The following is a 17,445-nucleotide window of genomic DNA, read 5'->3' as shown; positions in this document are numbered from 1 at the left end:
GGTTTTATAAAATAATGCATAGTAAAATACATTTTCCCTTAGGTATCAGAAAGTACCTGTTTTTGTGGTTTTCTTATCTTGTGGGAAGGAATGATATACATACTAAAATGCATTAGCAACCATTGCTGCAAAGTATCTAGCACTTTGGAATTATGACTGTACTCTCATAATAGCTTGAATGTCACTACACACATCTTAGACATGTTGAAACTCCGAACTAGTCACACAGTAGGAGAAATACTATTAGAATATAGGATCACTGATTTCTGCTTTTATGTCTTTCTAGCTTGCTATTTTGCCAAATGTTTTGTTTTTGCTTCATTGCTTGATATGTTAGCTTCTCCATGTGTTGAGTGGAGAATAGAGCATTTAGTTATGGCAGTTCTATTTGATGATTACTCAGATGGTTACTTAATTTGGGAACACTGATGAATAGCAATGCTATTTTTTTTCCTTTGAGGCAACTAAGCATCTCAGTGGGTTCTTTTATTTATTTCTGCATATTTACAATTTCTTAATTCTTCACCCTAAGATGTATTGATTAGAAATGCTTTAGGCAAAAATGAAAAAGGAGAAAAAGAAATGCTTTAGGCTGCAAATGACAGAAAATCTGACTTACTGTGGCTTAAACAATTTAGGGTTTATTTTGTACACATATTAGGAAATTTGGAGGTAAGTAGTTGCTGGAGTTGGTTTAACTTAACTGCTTAATGGTAAATCTAGTGCCAAGGCTCTTGCTTTGTGGTCTTAAGATGGCTACTGCTGTCAACTCCAGTCACGCCATCATAGCAAAGCAGGAAGGAGGAGGCTGGGTGTATTAGCTGTGTCTTTCTTTTTGAACTGGTATTTTAATGCTCCCCACACACATTCTTTTTTCTTTTTTTCTAATCCTATGAGTCAGAACTGCCCATCCTAACCTGCAGGCTAGGCTAAGAAAGTGACTGACTTTCCAGCCTCCATAGTGGGAAGTAGCAAGAGAAAATAAGGCTGTAGCCAGTTGTGTCCACTGCAGATGTTATGCTTACACTTTGAATGACCTCCCCTAAACCCCCAAACCCCCACACCATTGTGTGTTGTTTGTTTGATAGCTTTTACAAATTCTACTGAGGAGAAAGGACTTAGTAGCAATCTTTAAGAACAGCCAAAGGTATCAAACAGGGGCCATCTTCTTTCCTGGAGACTAAAGAATTTGACTTACGAGGTGTGAAAGCCTTGGGTTATGTATAAAGGACTTTCCGATTATCAGGCAGGTTAGAAGAATGGAATGATTGACAAAGAGGATGATATACATCTGGAAGCTCCTGCTTTGGATATTTGCATAAAGCACATTTGCATAAAGCACATGGTAGCATATTTGCTACCTTGGATGGTTTGGTTATTGGCTTCCTAAAAGACAGACAGATGATCACCTACTTAAAACCCCTTTGCTTTAACTCAGATTGTTTGTGTGTTTCAGAGCTGCAGAGTTTGAGTTTTAACCAGTCATAACACTCAGTTTGAATTTTTCCTTCTTGAATTAGAAGCAGTGGTTTAGCCCAGTAGTTTTTATTTCAGGGAATGATTGTCTGTGTATTTCTCTAAACTATTTTCATCTGGCTTCCATAGCAACCATATCAGTAATAGTACATACCAGTGGGAGATGAAAGGCAATGGTATTTTATGGTATTGTTAGGAAAAAATCATATAAAAGAAGCACAGCTGTTTTCTCATGCCTTTACCTATATTCTTTGGGTTCATAATCTGGATACTGAAATATTTTGGATTAAGCTGAACAGTAAGAAATATGAGGCCATGGTCATAGTAATGTTAAAGTGGATTATGGATTGCATTCTTGAGCCGCAACATCTGAGGCATGTGGAGAGTTCTCTTGTTGGATCAGCACATCTCTTCTTATTCTTTAGGTGTTCCATGACATTGCTTATAAAGCAAAAGATAGGCAGGACCTAATTGCTGGCATAGATGAGTTCCTAGATGAAGTCATTGTCCTTCCACCTGGGGAATGGGATCCAGCAATCAGGATAGAACCTCCTAAGAGTCTTCCATCGTCTGACAAAAGGTAAGATGATCAGGCCATTGGGAGTTTTAATCTTTGAGAAGGAGATTGTGTTTGGAAGAGGAAAGAGGTTCTGCCTACTGCCTTAATATTGACAGATTTCCATTCAACTTGAGGTATTATCTCAAATGAATCACACATGTGCCTTTAACATTTGGTTGACACTGGAAAATGAACATGTGGTGATATTCTTCAGTGATTACAAATTAGAGCTCTCAGATTATGATATTGGAATATACTGTAGTGATTCTTTTGGGATGTTTCTGGGACCCCCTTATAGGTGAAAAGATCAGTTTATTCAAGGTAACTCCCTATAGATTTAAGAGGTTAAGAAATTGGGTGAAATAATTGAGGGGAAGGCATTTTCTAGAAATCTGTGATTTTCCAGATGAAACACTTTCCCTTTCATACAACATACAGTTTATTCAACTTTTTATGCATCTACTCATTTTTCTTGGCTCTAACTAGAACACTTTAAAGTTGTCTACTTCCCTGCTAAAGAATCCACCTGGAATGCAGGAGACCCCAGTTCAATTCCTGGGTCAAGATCCCCTGGAGAAGGGATAGTCTACCCACTCCAGTATTCACGGGATTCCCTAGTGGCTCAGACAGTAAAGAATCTGCCTGAAATGTGCGAGACCTGAGTTTGATCCCTCAGTTGGGAAGATCCCCTGGAGGAGGGCATGGCAACCCATGCCAGTATCCTTGCCTAGAGAATCCCCATGGGCAGAGGAACCTACAGTGCATGGGGTCGCAACAAGTCAGACACCACTGAGCGATTAAGCACACATAGGATGGTGGCAGGAAATAGTGATCTCTCTCCACAAGGGTTTTTGGTCCATCTCTTCATTAGTTAGTGCACAATGTGGCTAAGAGGCAGGAGAATAAAATAAAACTAATCTCTTGGGCTCTGTTGTCTTGATTAGAAAGAATATGTACTCAGGTGGAGAGAATGTTCAGATGAATGGGGACACGCCCCACGATGGAGGCCATGGAGGAGGAGGACATGCAGATTGTGAGGAATTGCAGCGCACTGGAAGGTAACTGAGGGATTCTTCTGTCGTTCATGATGAGGTTCCCTTCTGGTCTGAATTCCCCTTAATCTTTCTATCAGTGCTTTGTTCACTGGTTTGCGTGTTCGGTCAGCCAACACAGGTTTATGGTGTATCTATTAGTCACAGGTGCTTGGGATTCAGCAGTGAATGAATGGAAAACCTCTGTCCTTAGGGGTCTTACTTTGTAGTGGTGGGAGACAAACAGCAGATAACGAAATGTGAATCTGATCGTATGGGGCAAAGGAAAGCAGAAGTAGGGAGTTTTGCAACAGGCGAAACGTAGTAGGTAGTACCATTTTACAGAGCGTAGTCTGTAAGGGAAGGCCATAAAGGGAATTGCAGCATTTGAGGAAGGTCCTGAAGAAGTGGGGAGGCAGATCCTAGGGTGGGGATGGAGAACAGCAGGGTGCCTAGTGGGTGCTGGGTTGGCACAGAGGCTAGTGTGACAGCAGTGGCATGAGTGAGAGCTGTTAGAGAGAGAGATGGGGGTGGGTGTGGCAGAAAGGCTGGTCTCCCCCCCTTGACTTTCTTGATTCCATCTCTTCCTGATACATTTACTCAGAAGTGTACCCATTTTACAGAACAGAGTACAGGGTTACAGAACACGTACAGAGTCACATGTTACAGAAATGAGTGACTGCCAGGCCACCGTCTCCTCGGCCTGCAATGGGGAATTCAGGTTTCTCAGGCAGCTTTGGCTAAATCTCTTTTTATTAGAATTATGCCTTCATAATTAGGTTCTCCATTTCAATCTGCGTTAACTACAGTTTTAAGTAGGATACTTGTTTATAAAGATATGGCTTTTAAAAAACACTTTAGATTTTTGAAAACACAAAGGTATGTCATTTTAACAGACAATTGAATCTGAATGAAATGACATTCTTTTCTTCCTCCAATGACCCACTTGAGTTTGTTTCCCAAATGAAGAGTATGTTATTTCTCTCTTCTTCCTTCTTAAAGACTAGAGAACAGAACCTTCTCTCTTCCCCATTTTTTCCCCGAATAGTTTTTTACAAACTATTCCCATTAGAAATATCCTTTTCCTTTTCTATAGATACAATTTCTGGGATTTAACTTCTTTATTTAATCAGACTGTAATCTTTGATATTTTAACTTGCCTAAGTGCATTGCATGTCTGCAATATGTCTGTACATACCAAGAAAACTGAAGCAGGGCATTGAATGCAGCTGACAGACAGACAGACACACAATCCTGAGAAAGTGTGAGAGCCCCTAATGCAAGTCTAACCATGAGTGGAGGATCAAGACTTCCAAGGGTTGTAGAGCTCTGAGGGAGGGCATCAAAGGGAGAAGCAAAACGTGGGGAAAGCTGAGTGAGGTTTGGTTGAGGGAGTAAGCTGACACATGACAGACAGCCGACCTGCCTGTGGATATGAGGAGGCTCAGCTTGCTGCGCTCCTCCACGACACACTTGCATGGCTTCCTCCCTTCATTCCTTCCGATCCTTACCCCAAAGTCACCAGTTAGGAGTCCTATTCTGGCCACTCTGATATTTCAGCCATAGCAACTCTAGCATTTAACCCAGATCCCCACTTAATTTTTTCTTTGATTTTTAGCCCCATGCATTTTACTTATTTCATTCGCCTCACTCAGAAAATAACTCCATGAGGGTGGGTATTTTTTCCTGTGTTATTCACTGCTGTATTTCCAGTACCCAGAATAGTGCTGGGCATATCCCAAATGACCAATACACGTTCGTGGAATGAATGAATGAGTGAATGAGGCTGGGATGGAAGTTCAAGATTAGAAAGGGCCTTGTATGATCGGCTCACATGTTGGAATGTTTTCCTTCAGACACTGACACCAAATTTATCTACACAATTCATTCTCATCTAAAGACCAACAGTCTAGGGAATGTGACTGCCTAATTTGGTGATCAAAAAGAAGAGAGAAGAAAATGTATTCCTTTACAGTTTTCTGATTTTATCTTAAGGGCTGAAATAGTATCTTGCTGATTCAAACACTTTAAATACACCCTCTCTGTGATTAAAGAAGTTATCTCTCGGTTCTTGTATGATACTTTATTTTACATTGTCACGTTTGCTTTTTCCCTACCCAGGTTCTGTGGTGGACTAATTAAGGACATAAAGAGGAAAGCACCATTTTTTGCCAGTGATTTTTATGATGCTTTAAATATTCAGGCTCTTTCAGCAATTCTCTTCATTTATCTGGCAACTGTAACTAATGCTATCACTTTTGGAGGACTGCTTGGGGATGCCACTGACAACATGCAGGTGGGTTTGGTTTGGGGGAAGACACAAATAGTACAGCCAGATTGCCTTCCTCACCCCTGCAGCTCAGCTAGAAGCAGATGGCCTTTCAGTTACTCAGCGTGATTTTCTTTCTTTTGCTGGATGCTACATTTTACTTTGCTTCTGGTCTGCTGCTGTATTTCTAGCATTTTAGTAGTTACAAAAATAGCTCGATGAAATCTGGCTTGAGTCACAAGTGGGGAAAAGAAGGGAAGGAAATGAGGATATATAGCTCTGTTTGGGCAAAAGCAGATCAGCTGCTTTGATTTCGTGCCGGGTATAAGGTTTCGTTCTTCTATTACCTTGAATGTTATGGACCATACTGTTAAACTTGATATATCAAGTTTTGGGGGAATGACTGGTTAGCTTCCTTTTACATGTGAGCAGACATGGGTGTTTTGCTCAAGACTGAATTTGTATCTTTATGAGAAGAACTCAGCTTTAAGGATAAAAGCTACGAGTTGGTTTTCCTATTCCTGGATCTGCCTCTCATTAAGCCATTAAGATTCTAGCTTATTTTGTTGGTTGCTTTGCAGGTGGCATTTGCCCTTCTTTTGTAGCCATAATAGCTGAAGTTTTAGTGATAGAAAAGATATTTTTAATTCCCATAATCAGAAAGATACGTACAAAACGTCTTTTAGTTGATCCAATCATTATGGAAAAAATAGGCGTTGTGCTAGTTGCTGAGTATAGAGTAGTGAGTGAAGCTGAAAAGAACCAGATTCAAGCCCTTTCCAAACACTGTTCTTCTATGTTACTACTTATTACTGTTTAACCTATGTGACATTAATAAGTGCTGCCAACCAGCTTATTTAAAATAATATAACTGCTTCCAAAGGATTGCTTTTCTTCTACTTCTGTTTTCTCCCCAGGCACATTTCATGTTTTAGATTTCTGCTTAAACGCAAAATTAAGATGGAGACGCTCTGTGACATCTGTGCTGACCCAAGCTAAAAGGGAGACATTATTTTAAACAATTATATTTCACTTGTTAAGAGCACTTTCATCTTTTAGTCTGTATCTATTACTGCATAGCATGTTATCCCCAAATCTGAGGCTTCAAACAACCATTTTTTCCTTCTCTCTTATGGTTCTGGTGGTTGATGGTCTCGGGTGGCTGGTTCCCTTTGGTCTTTGTAGACTTGCAGTGTTTTGGCAGCTGAGTTTGGAGTTGCCTGAGGGCTTCTTTCCTCACGTGACTGCTGCTGGGGCTGGGGGCTCCCCTTGTGACTGTTCCAAGGCTGGCTTGGGTTTTCTCACAGCTGGGCACTGTGATGCCTCCCGTGACCTCCTGCTCCTTTGAAAGGGGGCAGTTGCCACTTGGCTTTCCTTGTTGCCATGTGAATATGCACTCATTATTCATTTTCTGATTTTCAAAGAGAGATTGGAAATTCAAATTCTTAAGTGAACTCTGGTGATTCTGAAATATTGGCTTCTGAATTATTGGCCAATGATTAACATTTTAAAAATTACATTCTGCTGGCCAGAAAGCACTTAGCTGTGTATTCCCAAGTATGGGGAATAGAAGCCAAGCATTGTAGACACAGACATGAAGTATACGAAGGAGTGTCTTCCCCTTTTTTCCTCATTCATAGACAAAAATGAGTAAATTAATTGTAACAGTAATTCAGTAATGGTATTTTTACAAAATCTGTTCTGCATTCAAATTGCGTGGCTATTCTTCATCTAAATGAAAGTCTAATGATAATTAAAATACATCATTCAAAACAACAAAGTGAGGGGAAAAAGCACTGGGGAACCACCCTGAGGCCAGCACGAAGAAGATAATACAGGCAGCCTCATGTTAAGTGAAGGACAGGGAAGCCTGGCATGCTGCAGCCCATGGGGTAGCGAAGAGTTGGACACAACTGAGCGACTGAACAACATGTTAAGAAAAATCACAGAAAGCTGTGATTGTGAGAGGGCAGCAAGAGCAAAACCTCCTTCTGTCTTGCACAATATAGAGAGACTTTCTGGTGAAGATAATTTTTCAACGTGTGTTTTTTTTTTTTAATGTTCTTATTGAGATGGAGACGTTATGACACTTCTTATGTGTTAGCCTTTTGCCTTTTTAAGCTGAATTGAACTCTTTTCAACTTCGTGAGACTTAGCTTTAAAACTAAAATGCATCTCACACAAGAGAGAGAGAAATCTGTTCAAGTCTATTGTTGATCCCTCCTGATGCATTATTTTGCATATGAGCGAGTTCTGTAAAGATTCAGTTGTGTAACATATAGTTACTGTGGGTTTTTCCTCTGTGACAAGTGTTATGGGAAAGGCCTTGCTGGTAGAGTAAGCTGTTTTCTGGAGTCTAAAGATTTTAGGAGAAATATAAATGCTTTCAGTGTGTCAGGGTGTCCATTAAAATGACCATTTGCTGGATGTTACTTCTGGAAATTGACTTAAGCAAGTATCTAATTGAAACCTAAGAGGATAAATTGTCAGACATAATGGACCATTGTATCAATAAATTATGTAACCTCCATTGATAGTTTCACTGAAACTGAATTCGTTTTTTTAAAACTTTCTCTGAATGAAAATAGTGTTGGATATATTTAACTCTCATATATACATATATTTAGTCTTCATGTCATTTCTGAAGACTTTTTTGTTTTAAGAAATATGTTGATGAAATACTACAATTTGGTACTTTCAGTGGGTGGCAGAAACATTGAAAAACAGGGATTAAAAAATTAATGATCGTTAATAGATATTTCTTGAACAGAATACTCGCTTATCAATTTCTTTTGGGTGGAATGATGCTGTTAGTAAATGAGTTCATAGATTCAGTGGTTTTTTTGATGTAAAATAATATGTGTAAATATAATTTGACTAGGGCGTGCACACGCATATCCAGCTCAATAGTTACATAGCAATTTTACATATCCTAGAATTTAAATATGGAAAAATTTTGCTTATAGTCATCTAATTAGGTTTTCTTGCAGTGGTAGATGACTTAAATGTGTGTATCTATTGGTTTTATCTATTTTGAAGACCAGGGAATAAGGTGAATTTAATATGTTGAAGAGTGTCTCAAAACTGAAAGGGTATGTGCTTTAATGTATAGAGGTGTTTTCTTGTGCTATGAACATTGGGGTGCATGCATCTTTTTGAATTACAGTTTTTTTTCCCCTAAATATATGCCCAGGAGTGGGATTGCTAGATCATATGTCAACTCTGTCTTAATTTTTTGAGGAAACTGCCTACTATTTTCCATAGTGCTGCACCAGTTTACATTCCCACTAACAGTGTAAGAGGGTTCCTTTTTCTCCATACCCTTTCCAGTATTTGTTATTTGTAGACTTTTTAAATGACAGCCATTCTCACCAGTGTGAGGTGAAACTCTCATTGTAGTTTTGGTTTGCATTTCTTTAATAATTAGTGATGTTGAACATCTCTTTATGTGCCTGTTGGCCATCTTATAACATACAGAGGTTTTGATGCTCTGGCAGTAAATGCCTTCTTGACTTGGCATCAGGAAAAGAAAATACTTTGTGGATTTGGTGTCAAGGCCCAGGTTATTTTACCAGTCTAAGGCAGATGTCGATACATTCCTTTGTGAATATTTATTGGGTGTCTGCTGTGTACCAGGCATTGTTTTAAGTGCTGGGGATACAGATAATATGACCAAAGTAGGTAAGAATCCCTATTCTGATGGTATTTACAATCTAGAGTTGATAAAGCGATCTTTTTTATGCCCCCTAGAGATACCAGTAGTGGTCTGTAGTGGACTTATTTAAAGGGGTGAAATCTTCTTTCTTCATTTGACTTTCTAAACATTAGATCAGGACTGAGCAGAAAAGCATTGGCACAGCCTGAAATAATCTTCAGTTGTATCACATGCCTTCATAAATGTGGCAGTGGGTTATTCGCAAAAGCACAGGCAGCTCAAATGAGTCAACTGAGTACAGTGTCCTTGCTTTTAGAGGCGGGCAGCTGACAGACATTCACGTAGGACCTTTATTGTGAGGCTGCAAATAGACATGGATGCTGTGCAGAAGCATGTTGTGGAAACATGAGTGAGTCACCCACACTGGTGTCATTTAAGCAAACTCTTCTGCCAACTTCTCTTCAGGAGGTCTTGCCTACTCAATGACAGGAATTTACATTTAAGCATTCATTTCAGAGCAGAAATATATATATATACATATATATATATATGTATGTATGTATATGTAATTAGTGTTCACATACATTCTCAGTTATATAAATTAAATAATCACACATATATATGTAATGATATATATATCATATTATGTGTGTGTGTTTGTGTATATACATATTTTGAAGCAAATCTTGGGAAGCATATGGATCATTTCCCGTGGAACTGTGTTCAAAATAAATCAGTTGAGGCTCCAGAGGCTCCAGTCAGTTCAGTTCAGTTCAGTCACTTAGTCGTATCCAGCTCTTTGTGACCTCATGGACTGCAGCACTCCAGGCTTTCCTGTCCATCCTCAGCTCCCGGAGTTTACTCAAACTCATGTCCATTGAGTTGGTGATGCCATCCAACTGTCTCATCCTCTGTCGGCCTCTTCTCCCACCTTCAATCTTTCCTAGCATCAGGGTCTTTTCCAATGAATCAATTCTTCACATCAGGTGGCCATTCAGCTTCAACATCAGTCCTTCCAATGAACACCCAGGACTGATCTCCTTTAGGATGGACTGGTTGGATCTCCTTGCAGTCCAAGGGACTCTCAAGAGTCTTCTCCAACACCACAGTTCAAAAGCATCAATTCTTCGGCGCTCAGCTTTCTTTATAATCTAGCTCTCACATCCATACATGACAACTGGGAAAACCATAGCTTTGACTAGATGGACTTTTGCTGGCAAAGTAATGTCTCTGCTTTTTAATATGCTGTCTAGGTTGGTCATAGCTTTTCTTCCAAGGAGTAAGCATCTTTTAATTTCATGGCTGCAGTCACCATCTACAGTGATTTTGGAGCCCAGGAAAATAAAGTCAGCCACTGTTTCCCCATGATTTCCCCATCTGTTTCCCGTGAAGTGATGGGACCAGATGCCATGATGACCTTAGTTTTCTGAATGTTGAGCTTTAAGCCAACTTTTTCACTCTCCTCTTTCACTTTCATCAAGAGGCTCTTTAGTTCTTCTTCACTTTCTGCGGGTTATGTCATCTGCATATCTGAGGTTATTGATATTTCTCCTGGCAATCTTGATTCTAGCTTGTGCTTCATCCAGCCTGGCATTTCGCATGATGTACTCTGCATATAAATTAAATAAGCAGGGTGACAATATACAGTTTTGACATACTCCTTTCTCAACTTGGAACCAGTCTGTTGTTCCATGTCCAGTTCTAACTGCTGCTTCTTGATCTGCATACAGATTTCTCAGGAGGCAGGTCAGGTGGTCTCATATTCCCATCTCTTTAAGAATTTTCCACAGTTTGTTGTGATTCCTTGTGGCTCAGCTGGTAGAGAATCCTCCTGTAATGTGGGAGACCTGGGTTTGACCCCTGAGTTGGGAAGATGCCCTGGAGAAGGGAAAGGCTACCCACTCCAGTATTCTGGCCTAGAGAATTCCATGGACTGTATAGTCTATGGGGTTGCAAAGAGTCAGACACAACTGGGTGACTTTTGCTTTCACTTTCACTTAGTCAAAGGCTTTGGTGTAGTCAGTAAAGCAGAAGTAGATGTTTTTCTGGAACTCTCTCCAGATATAATCAGATTATAATGGCAGCATTAGACAGGTGTATGAATTCTCCAACTTGCCACATACATTTGAGCCATCATGCTTCTCTGAGAGGACTCTGAGGCTTCCAGAGTGGGTGTGCATGGATTCCTTAAGTGTAGGCAATTAAAGTTTTGCCTGGGCTTCTAGGAGTAACTGAACTGCTTTGCCAAGAGTTGACCTTACATTCTTCTGGGATCTAGCCCTGGCTTGTTTCCTGTTCTTAAGCAACAAAGTACTAGGGCATTGGCTTTCTGAGGCCCAAGAATATGCAGTGCTCTCATTGCCCTTTTCAGTAAGCTCCACTGTAATAATGCTCTGTTTCCCTTGCCCTTGCCATGAAGTGAAAATGTGTTAGTCCTTCCGTCATGTCTGACACTTTGTGACCCCATGGACTGTAGCCCATCAGGATCCTCTGTCCATGGAATTCTCTAAGCAAGAATACTGGAGTGTGTAGCCATTCCCTTCTCTAGGGAATCTTCCCAGCCCAGGGATCTAACCTGTGTATTCTGCATTGCAGGCAAATTCTTTACCATCTGAGCCACCAGGGAAGCCCTCCCCTTGCCATGAGGATGCATGCATGCTCAGTCATGTCCAACTCTTTGCAACCCTATGAACTGTAGCCTGCCAGGCTCCTCTGTCCATAGGATTTTCCAGGCAAGAATACTAAAAGTGAAAGTGAAGTCGCTCAGTCGTGTCCGACTCTTTGTGACCCCATGGACTGTAGCTCACCAGGCTCCTCCATCCATGGGATTCTCCAGGCAAGAGTACTGGAGTGGGTTGCCATTTCCTTCTCCAGAGGATCTTCCCAACCCAGGGATCGAATCCGGGTCTCCCACATTTCAGGCAAACGCTTTACCATCTGAGCCACCAGGAAATCCCGAATACTGAAGTGCCTTGCAGTTTCCTCCTCCAGGGGATCTTCCTGACCCCAGGGATTGAATTTGTATCTCCTGCATTGGCAGGTGGATTCTTTACCACTGAGCCCTGCCATACTGTTAAGTAAAAATAAGTGCTTTTATCTTCACTATTCTAAAAACATGTCCTTTCCACAACTAAAGTCTCTTATGACCATGCATGTGAACTCATTGCATTAGATTTATATTCTTGGTTGCCAAGTGGGTATACTGTTCTATTAATTAAATTGGTAAGTGTCAATTTAACAAATATTTATGGATAGGTTAGTCTATGGGTAAGATACTGATATGAGGAACACTGTTTTGATACTTTGTGGCAAGTCTTTGTTATTTAAAAGCTGTCCTTCTTAGCTTTATGGAACACAGAGAAGTGCTTTAATTTAAATCAACTGTTGTTGGTTGTGAATGACTGAGCACAGTCTAGAGTAAAGACTGAGTGAAGAAAGTCATTTAAATTTTTTTCAGGAATAAATGTAATCCTATTTTCACAAACCTTTTAGTAAAAGAATACAGTAAGATTTTTAGGATTTTAGAATTTGTTGAATTTTGTGATATTTATGGAGCCTAACAGCACATTTTAAGGGAACTTGTTTCATAATAAGGAACATTTATAAATATAAATTTGGCATCTCCAACTTTGAGGCTTTATTTTAACATACTGCTGTGCTGAGAATATTCAATCAATCTGCTTAAGTTGGAAATGTATCATTTCTTACTCATATATGATATTCCTCAATAAGATAGATATTTCTTTACAAAGCATCATGAGCAATTTGTAACAGCAGGATTAAAGCAACTGATAATTACTTTACTGCATGAAGACTATATAATAATTTCATCTTCCCTGAATGTTACACTTTGGTACCAAAGTGTGTTTCTTCCTTGAAGTGGAAATAGAAGTTGAGGTGTTAATCTGCACCAGAAACATATTCCAGTTTGGGCAGGGTTGTCTGTTGAAATGATCCAATTAGGTTGTGTTGGTAAGAAAACAATAGATGTGTATTCAGTTACAAAGTAAAGGGCAAGTGTTTACTTGCCTCCAGGGTATGTTGGTCACTCCTTTTCCCTGGAAGAAACTTTAGATAATTCTCTTCATTTTATGTATAAGTTTTGAATGAAACCTGTTTGATTGAAGTTTGTTTTTTTGTTTTACCAAATTCCATTTAGCAGAAACCTATTTGGTTGTTTTTTTCACGTGAATGACTTTGTCAACTCTATTTTCTTGGTGGTCAGAAAATGACGGTCGTTTGAGCAGCGGTGAAGATCCCAAACGATGCTAAATTCTAAAAAGTATTTTGTGGTTAGCTTGAAATCATTTTGAAATAGCTTTGTTTTGAATAAGATAAAATTAAGCATTGTATGAAATTCAAATAGTACAGAAATACTGCGTAGAAGATGGTTTTGCCCTTAAATCCATGCCCCAGGAATAACCATTATTAACCTGTTCGTGAATATCTTTCAGTGTGTCTTGCAGTGCTTGTGTAAACAGATCATTGTATAGGATTTTCTGTAAATGAGATCATATATGTGATCATATATGTAACTAGCATTTCAAGGAAGTCTTTCCACCTCACTATGGATCTTGAACACAGCATTTTTAATGGCTGCATTTCTTTATACACATGGTGTATGTGCTATAATTTACTTAATAAATTCTCTGTTAGTGGACTTCTCATTTTTTTCAGTCTTTTCATTTGTAAACAATCTTGGTGCTTAACTCCACTTTCCTTCTTTGTCATTACCTCTTTTTTTAGCAGAATGTGATTGCAGTATATACTTATTTTATTTTTGATATTGATTTCAGATTACACTCCACAAGGGTATACTGATTTAAACTTCTACCAGTAATGGACAGGAGAGCTGGCTTGCTCACTTTCTTGCAAAAACAGGATTTGTCTCATATTCTCATTTTTGTCATTCTGTGGCTTATAAATGATGGCTCATTTTTATTCCATTTACATTTCTTTGATGTTTAGTAAGAGGTAATATCCTTCTGTATTTATTGCTTACTTATGTGTCTTTATATTTGTACACTTGGGATATTTCTTTTTGGGGCATTCTTTTTTTCTCATTGACTTATAAGAGCTCTTTGTATAGTAAGGATATTTTCCCTTTGCTTGTCAGAAATATCACAAATATATTTTTCCTAGATCTGCTATTTATCTTTTAACCTTATTTATGATTTCTTTTGCTGTAAAGATCTCAATTCTTATGTAGTCAAAATCTTCAGTCTTTTATAGTTTCTTATATTCATGATATATTTAGAGCAGTTTCCCCACCCCAAGATTAGAAAAATATTTACCCACATATCTTAGTTCTTTTATGTTTTCATTTACATTTTTCATCCATCTGGACTTAATTTTTGTGTAAGGTTATACTGGTATTTGATGTTTGGACACTTCAGAGGATCTAGATACATATTCACAGCTCTTCAAACAAAACAATATTGTAAAGCCTCCCTTTCTTGCTATCCGTTCTATTGGACTTGGAACTGAAGCTCTTATTAGAGATTTTGGCTCATACTTTTCTTCAAGCAGAGAGATAATTTGTTTTTCAAGTCTTGCCTCCTTTTTTCTGTTCCTGCTGGGCAGTGTAAACAGAAATCCTGTTTATGACGACAAAGCACTTTTAGGCAGAGATGGCACACTAAGGATTTGGCAGCTGTGATCTGTCAGGAGAGAAATCATTGATTTATAGTCTGTAGCTACACAGGTGAAGTAAAAAATGAGGGTTGTATATCCAGTCTTCCTTCCTAGTGTAGATGAATGGTCTCTGTAACTGCTGGTCATTAACCATGCTAGCAGGTAGTTCTTATTTTAATAGAAGAAGGAAGATTGCCTGAATGGGTGCACCTCAAATTTGGACAATATAAAAGTCAGTTTGGGAACTTTGAAAACCTATGGATTCCTGGGACCTGATCTTTGGAGATCCTGATTTAGTTGTTCAAAATGAAAATGTGTTTTGTAGCTCAGTCGTGTCCGACTCTTTTGCAACCCCATGCAAAAGCCTGTCAGGCTCCGCTGTCCATGGGATTCTCCAGGCAAGAGTACTGGAGTGTGTTGCCATTTCTTCTTCTCCAGGGAATCTTTCCCACATGTCTCCCCTGTGCTCATGCACTGACAGGCAGATTGTTTACCACAAAGCCACCCGGGAAGCCCAAAGTGGAGATAAAAATTCAGTATTTATTTTCCCTAAAAAACAAAAACCAAAACAAACAAAAACAACCCTCTCAGATATTTTTCATGTGACTCAAATTTGATTTAGGTGCCTGCATCATCTCTTCACTTATTTTTGATCTTGTGGCTTTACGTTGGGGATCTGATATCAAACTCCTGCAGATAATTCAGGTTTATTTGCTTATTTCCAATGACCATGTTTAAAAGTCATTAGGCTGCATCATTTTTCTTGGCTAAATTTCAGATTCAAATGCTAGAGAAGTTTAATTTTATTGATCAACATTCTACACAGTTTCAATAGATTACAATCAACACAGGCTGAAATTTCTTTTTATGGTTAGTAGACATTTTTTTTTAAGTCTTGAAATCTAACAATAATGTTGGTGAATATTTTAGCATTTATTGCCCCCTAAATATTCTTTTCTCATTTTACTTGGTTGATAATTGTCAAAGAGATAGAAAATCTTTTGTTTTTTAAGGCAATTTGGGGTTAATTATTAATCCAAGTAATACTTCTTAATAAAAAGGACATAAAACAACAAAGGTCATTCTTTAGTGTTATATGAAGATATTAAATGTACTAAATTGCAATAAAGTCAAAGTTGACAGCATAAATGTTGAATGTTTTATCACCTTGAATGCATTTGCTTTGTGCTAGCCATGACAGGGGAGAAGGCAATGGCAACACACTCCAGTACTCTTGCCTGGAAAATCCCATGGACGGAGGAGCCTGGTAGGCTGCAGTCCATGGGGTTGCAAAGAGTCGGACACGACCGAGCTACTTCACTTTCACTTTTCACTTTCATGCATTGGAGAAGGAAATGGCAACCCACTCCAGTGTTCTTGCCAGGAGAATCCCAGGGACAGCGGAGCCTGGTGGGCTGCCGTCTATGGGGTCACACAGAGTTGGGCACGACTGAAGCGGCTTAGCAGCAGCAGCAGCAGCCGTGACAGGTGTGATGGCCTTGACTTTTGACAAGTAGCTCACAGACAAAATGCTGGTGCTAGCAATTGTGGTTGGATTTTTCTTCTAAAGAATCTTGCTGCTATGGTGAGATTTCTTCCTTTTTTTCATGTTCTTATTACTTTTTAAAAGCTTATTTATTTGTAATTAGAGGATAATTGCTTTACAGTATTGTGTTGGTTTCTGCCATACATCAACATGAATCAGCCATAGGTACACATATGTTCCCTCCCTCTTAAACCTCCCTCCCTCAAATTTCTTTTATGCTTGATCTTTCTGAGACTTCATTTGACTTTCTTGGCTCTTCTATAAAACAAGGACCATCTTTGGTTTAACGTTATACCCTCGTGTAAGCAGAAAAATGTTCACAAATTGTTTTACATGTGGATTTTGACTTCATTGCTATAAAGGGAAATAAACCATTTTGTTTTATTATGGATGATTCCGTGTGTTTGATACTACAAGGAATGAAAAGAAGCAACAAAATCAGTGGCTGTAACATTGCCGTCTAAGGCTTCTGTGGATTCGAGGTGGTGCTAGTGGTAAAGAATCCACTTGCCAATGTAGGAGACACAGAGACCTGAGTTTGATCCCTGGGAAGATGCCCTGGAGTAGGACATGACAACTCACTCCAATATTCTTGCCTATAAAATTCCACGGACAGAGGAGCCTGGGGGGCTGTAGTGCATGGGATCGCAGAGTTGTACATGACTGAACAGCCCACCCAAACCCTGGGAAACACTGAGAATCTAGAGACTTTTGCCCCCTTTTTGTCTGAGGACTAATCTTTATCTTTTCCTGTCACTCCTATTGACTGTCATGCTCCATCTCCTTCCTCTGTTGAAGGAGAGAGAAGTAATTGAGACAGACTGGGAAGGAGGAGACAGGAAGCAGGAAGAAAAGAAAACCAGCATCTTATCATCTCTCTACTTTATTCTTAGCTTTTTATATGGTATTATCATATTCAGTCCAAATAATTATCCTGTGAAATAACCGTTGATTTTACAGAGGAGAGAATTAGGATTTAGAGAAGTTCATAAGTAGTGAAGCTGAGATTAAACTACAATATCCCCAACTCCAAGACCTGCTCTTTGTGCTAAGCCACCTAGAGGAGACCTTGGAAGAGACCTAGTTCAGCCTCTTTATCTCTTATCTGAGTAGATTCATTATGTATATGTATATGTTGTTGTTGTTGTTGTTCAGTCACCGTGTTGTGTCCAGCTCTTTGCGACCCCACGGGCTGTAGCATGACAGGCCTCTCTGTCCCTCACCGTCTCCTGAAGTTTACCCAAGTTCATGTCCATTGCATCGGTGATGCCATCT

At 39.2% G+C, this 17,445-nt stretch overlaps 1 protein-coding gene across 4 annotated transcripts in view; it reads left to right on the top strand.

Annotated features, from left to right (window-relative positions):
• SLC4A4 (solute carrier family 4 member 4) overlaps positions 1-17,445 on the top strand; it is a 367,906-nt gene that overhangs the window by 266,873 nt on the left and 83,588 nt on the right. For all 4 annotated transcript variants that reach the window (XM_081587203.1, XM_081587212.1, XM_081587193.1 and 1 more), the window contains 3 exons: positions 1,902-2,056; positions 2,980-3,093; positions 5,188-5,362. In XM_081587203.1, the coding sequence (XP_081443329.1) occupies positions 1,902-2,056; positions 2,980-3,093; positions 5,188-5,362 (444 nt within the window). The remainder of the gene's footprint in view (positions 1-1,901; positions 2,057-2,979; positions 3,094-5,187; positions 5,363-17,445) is intronic.

This window comes from Giraffa tippelskirchi, chromosome 1 (genome assembly GCF_054371585.1).
Source record: "Giraffa tippelskirchi isolate mGirTip1 chromosome 1, T2T-mGirTip1v1.2.pri, whole genome shotgun sequence".
Lineage (NCBI taxonomy): Eukaryota > Metazoa > Chordata > Mammalia > Artiodactyla > Giraffidae > Giraffa > Giraffa tippelskirchi.
The sequence above is the reverse complement of the archived record's forward strand: the minus strand, read 5'-3'. Positions and strand labels throughout refer to the sequence as shown.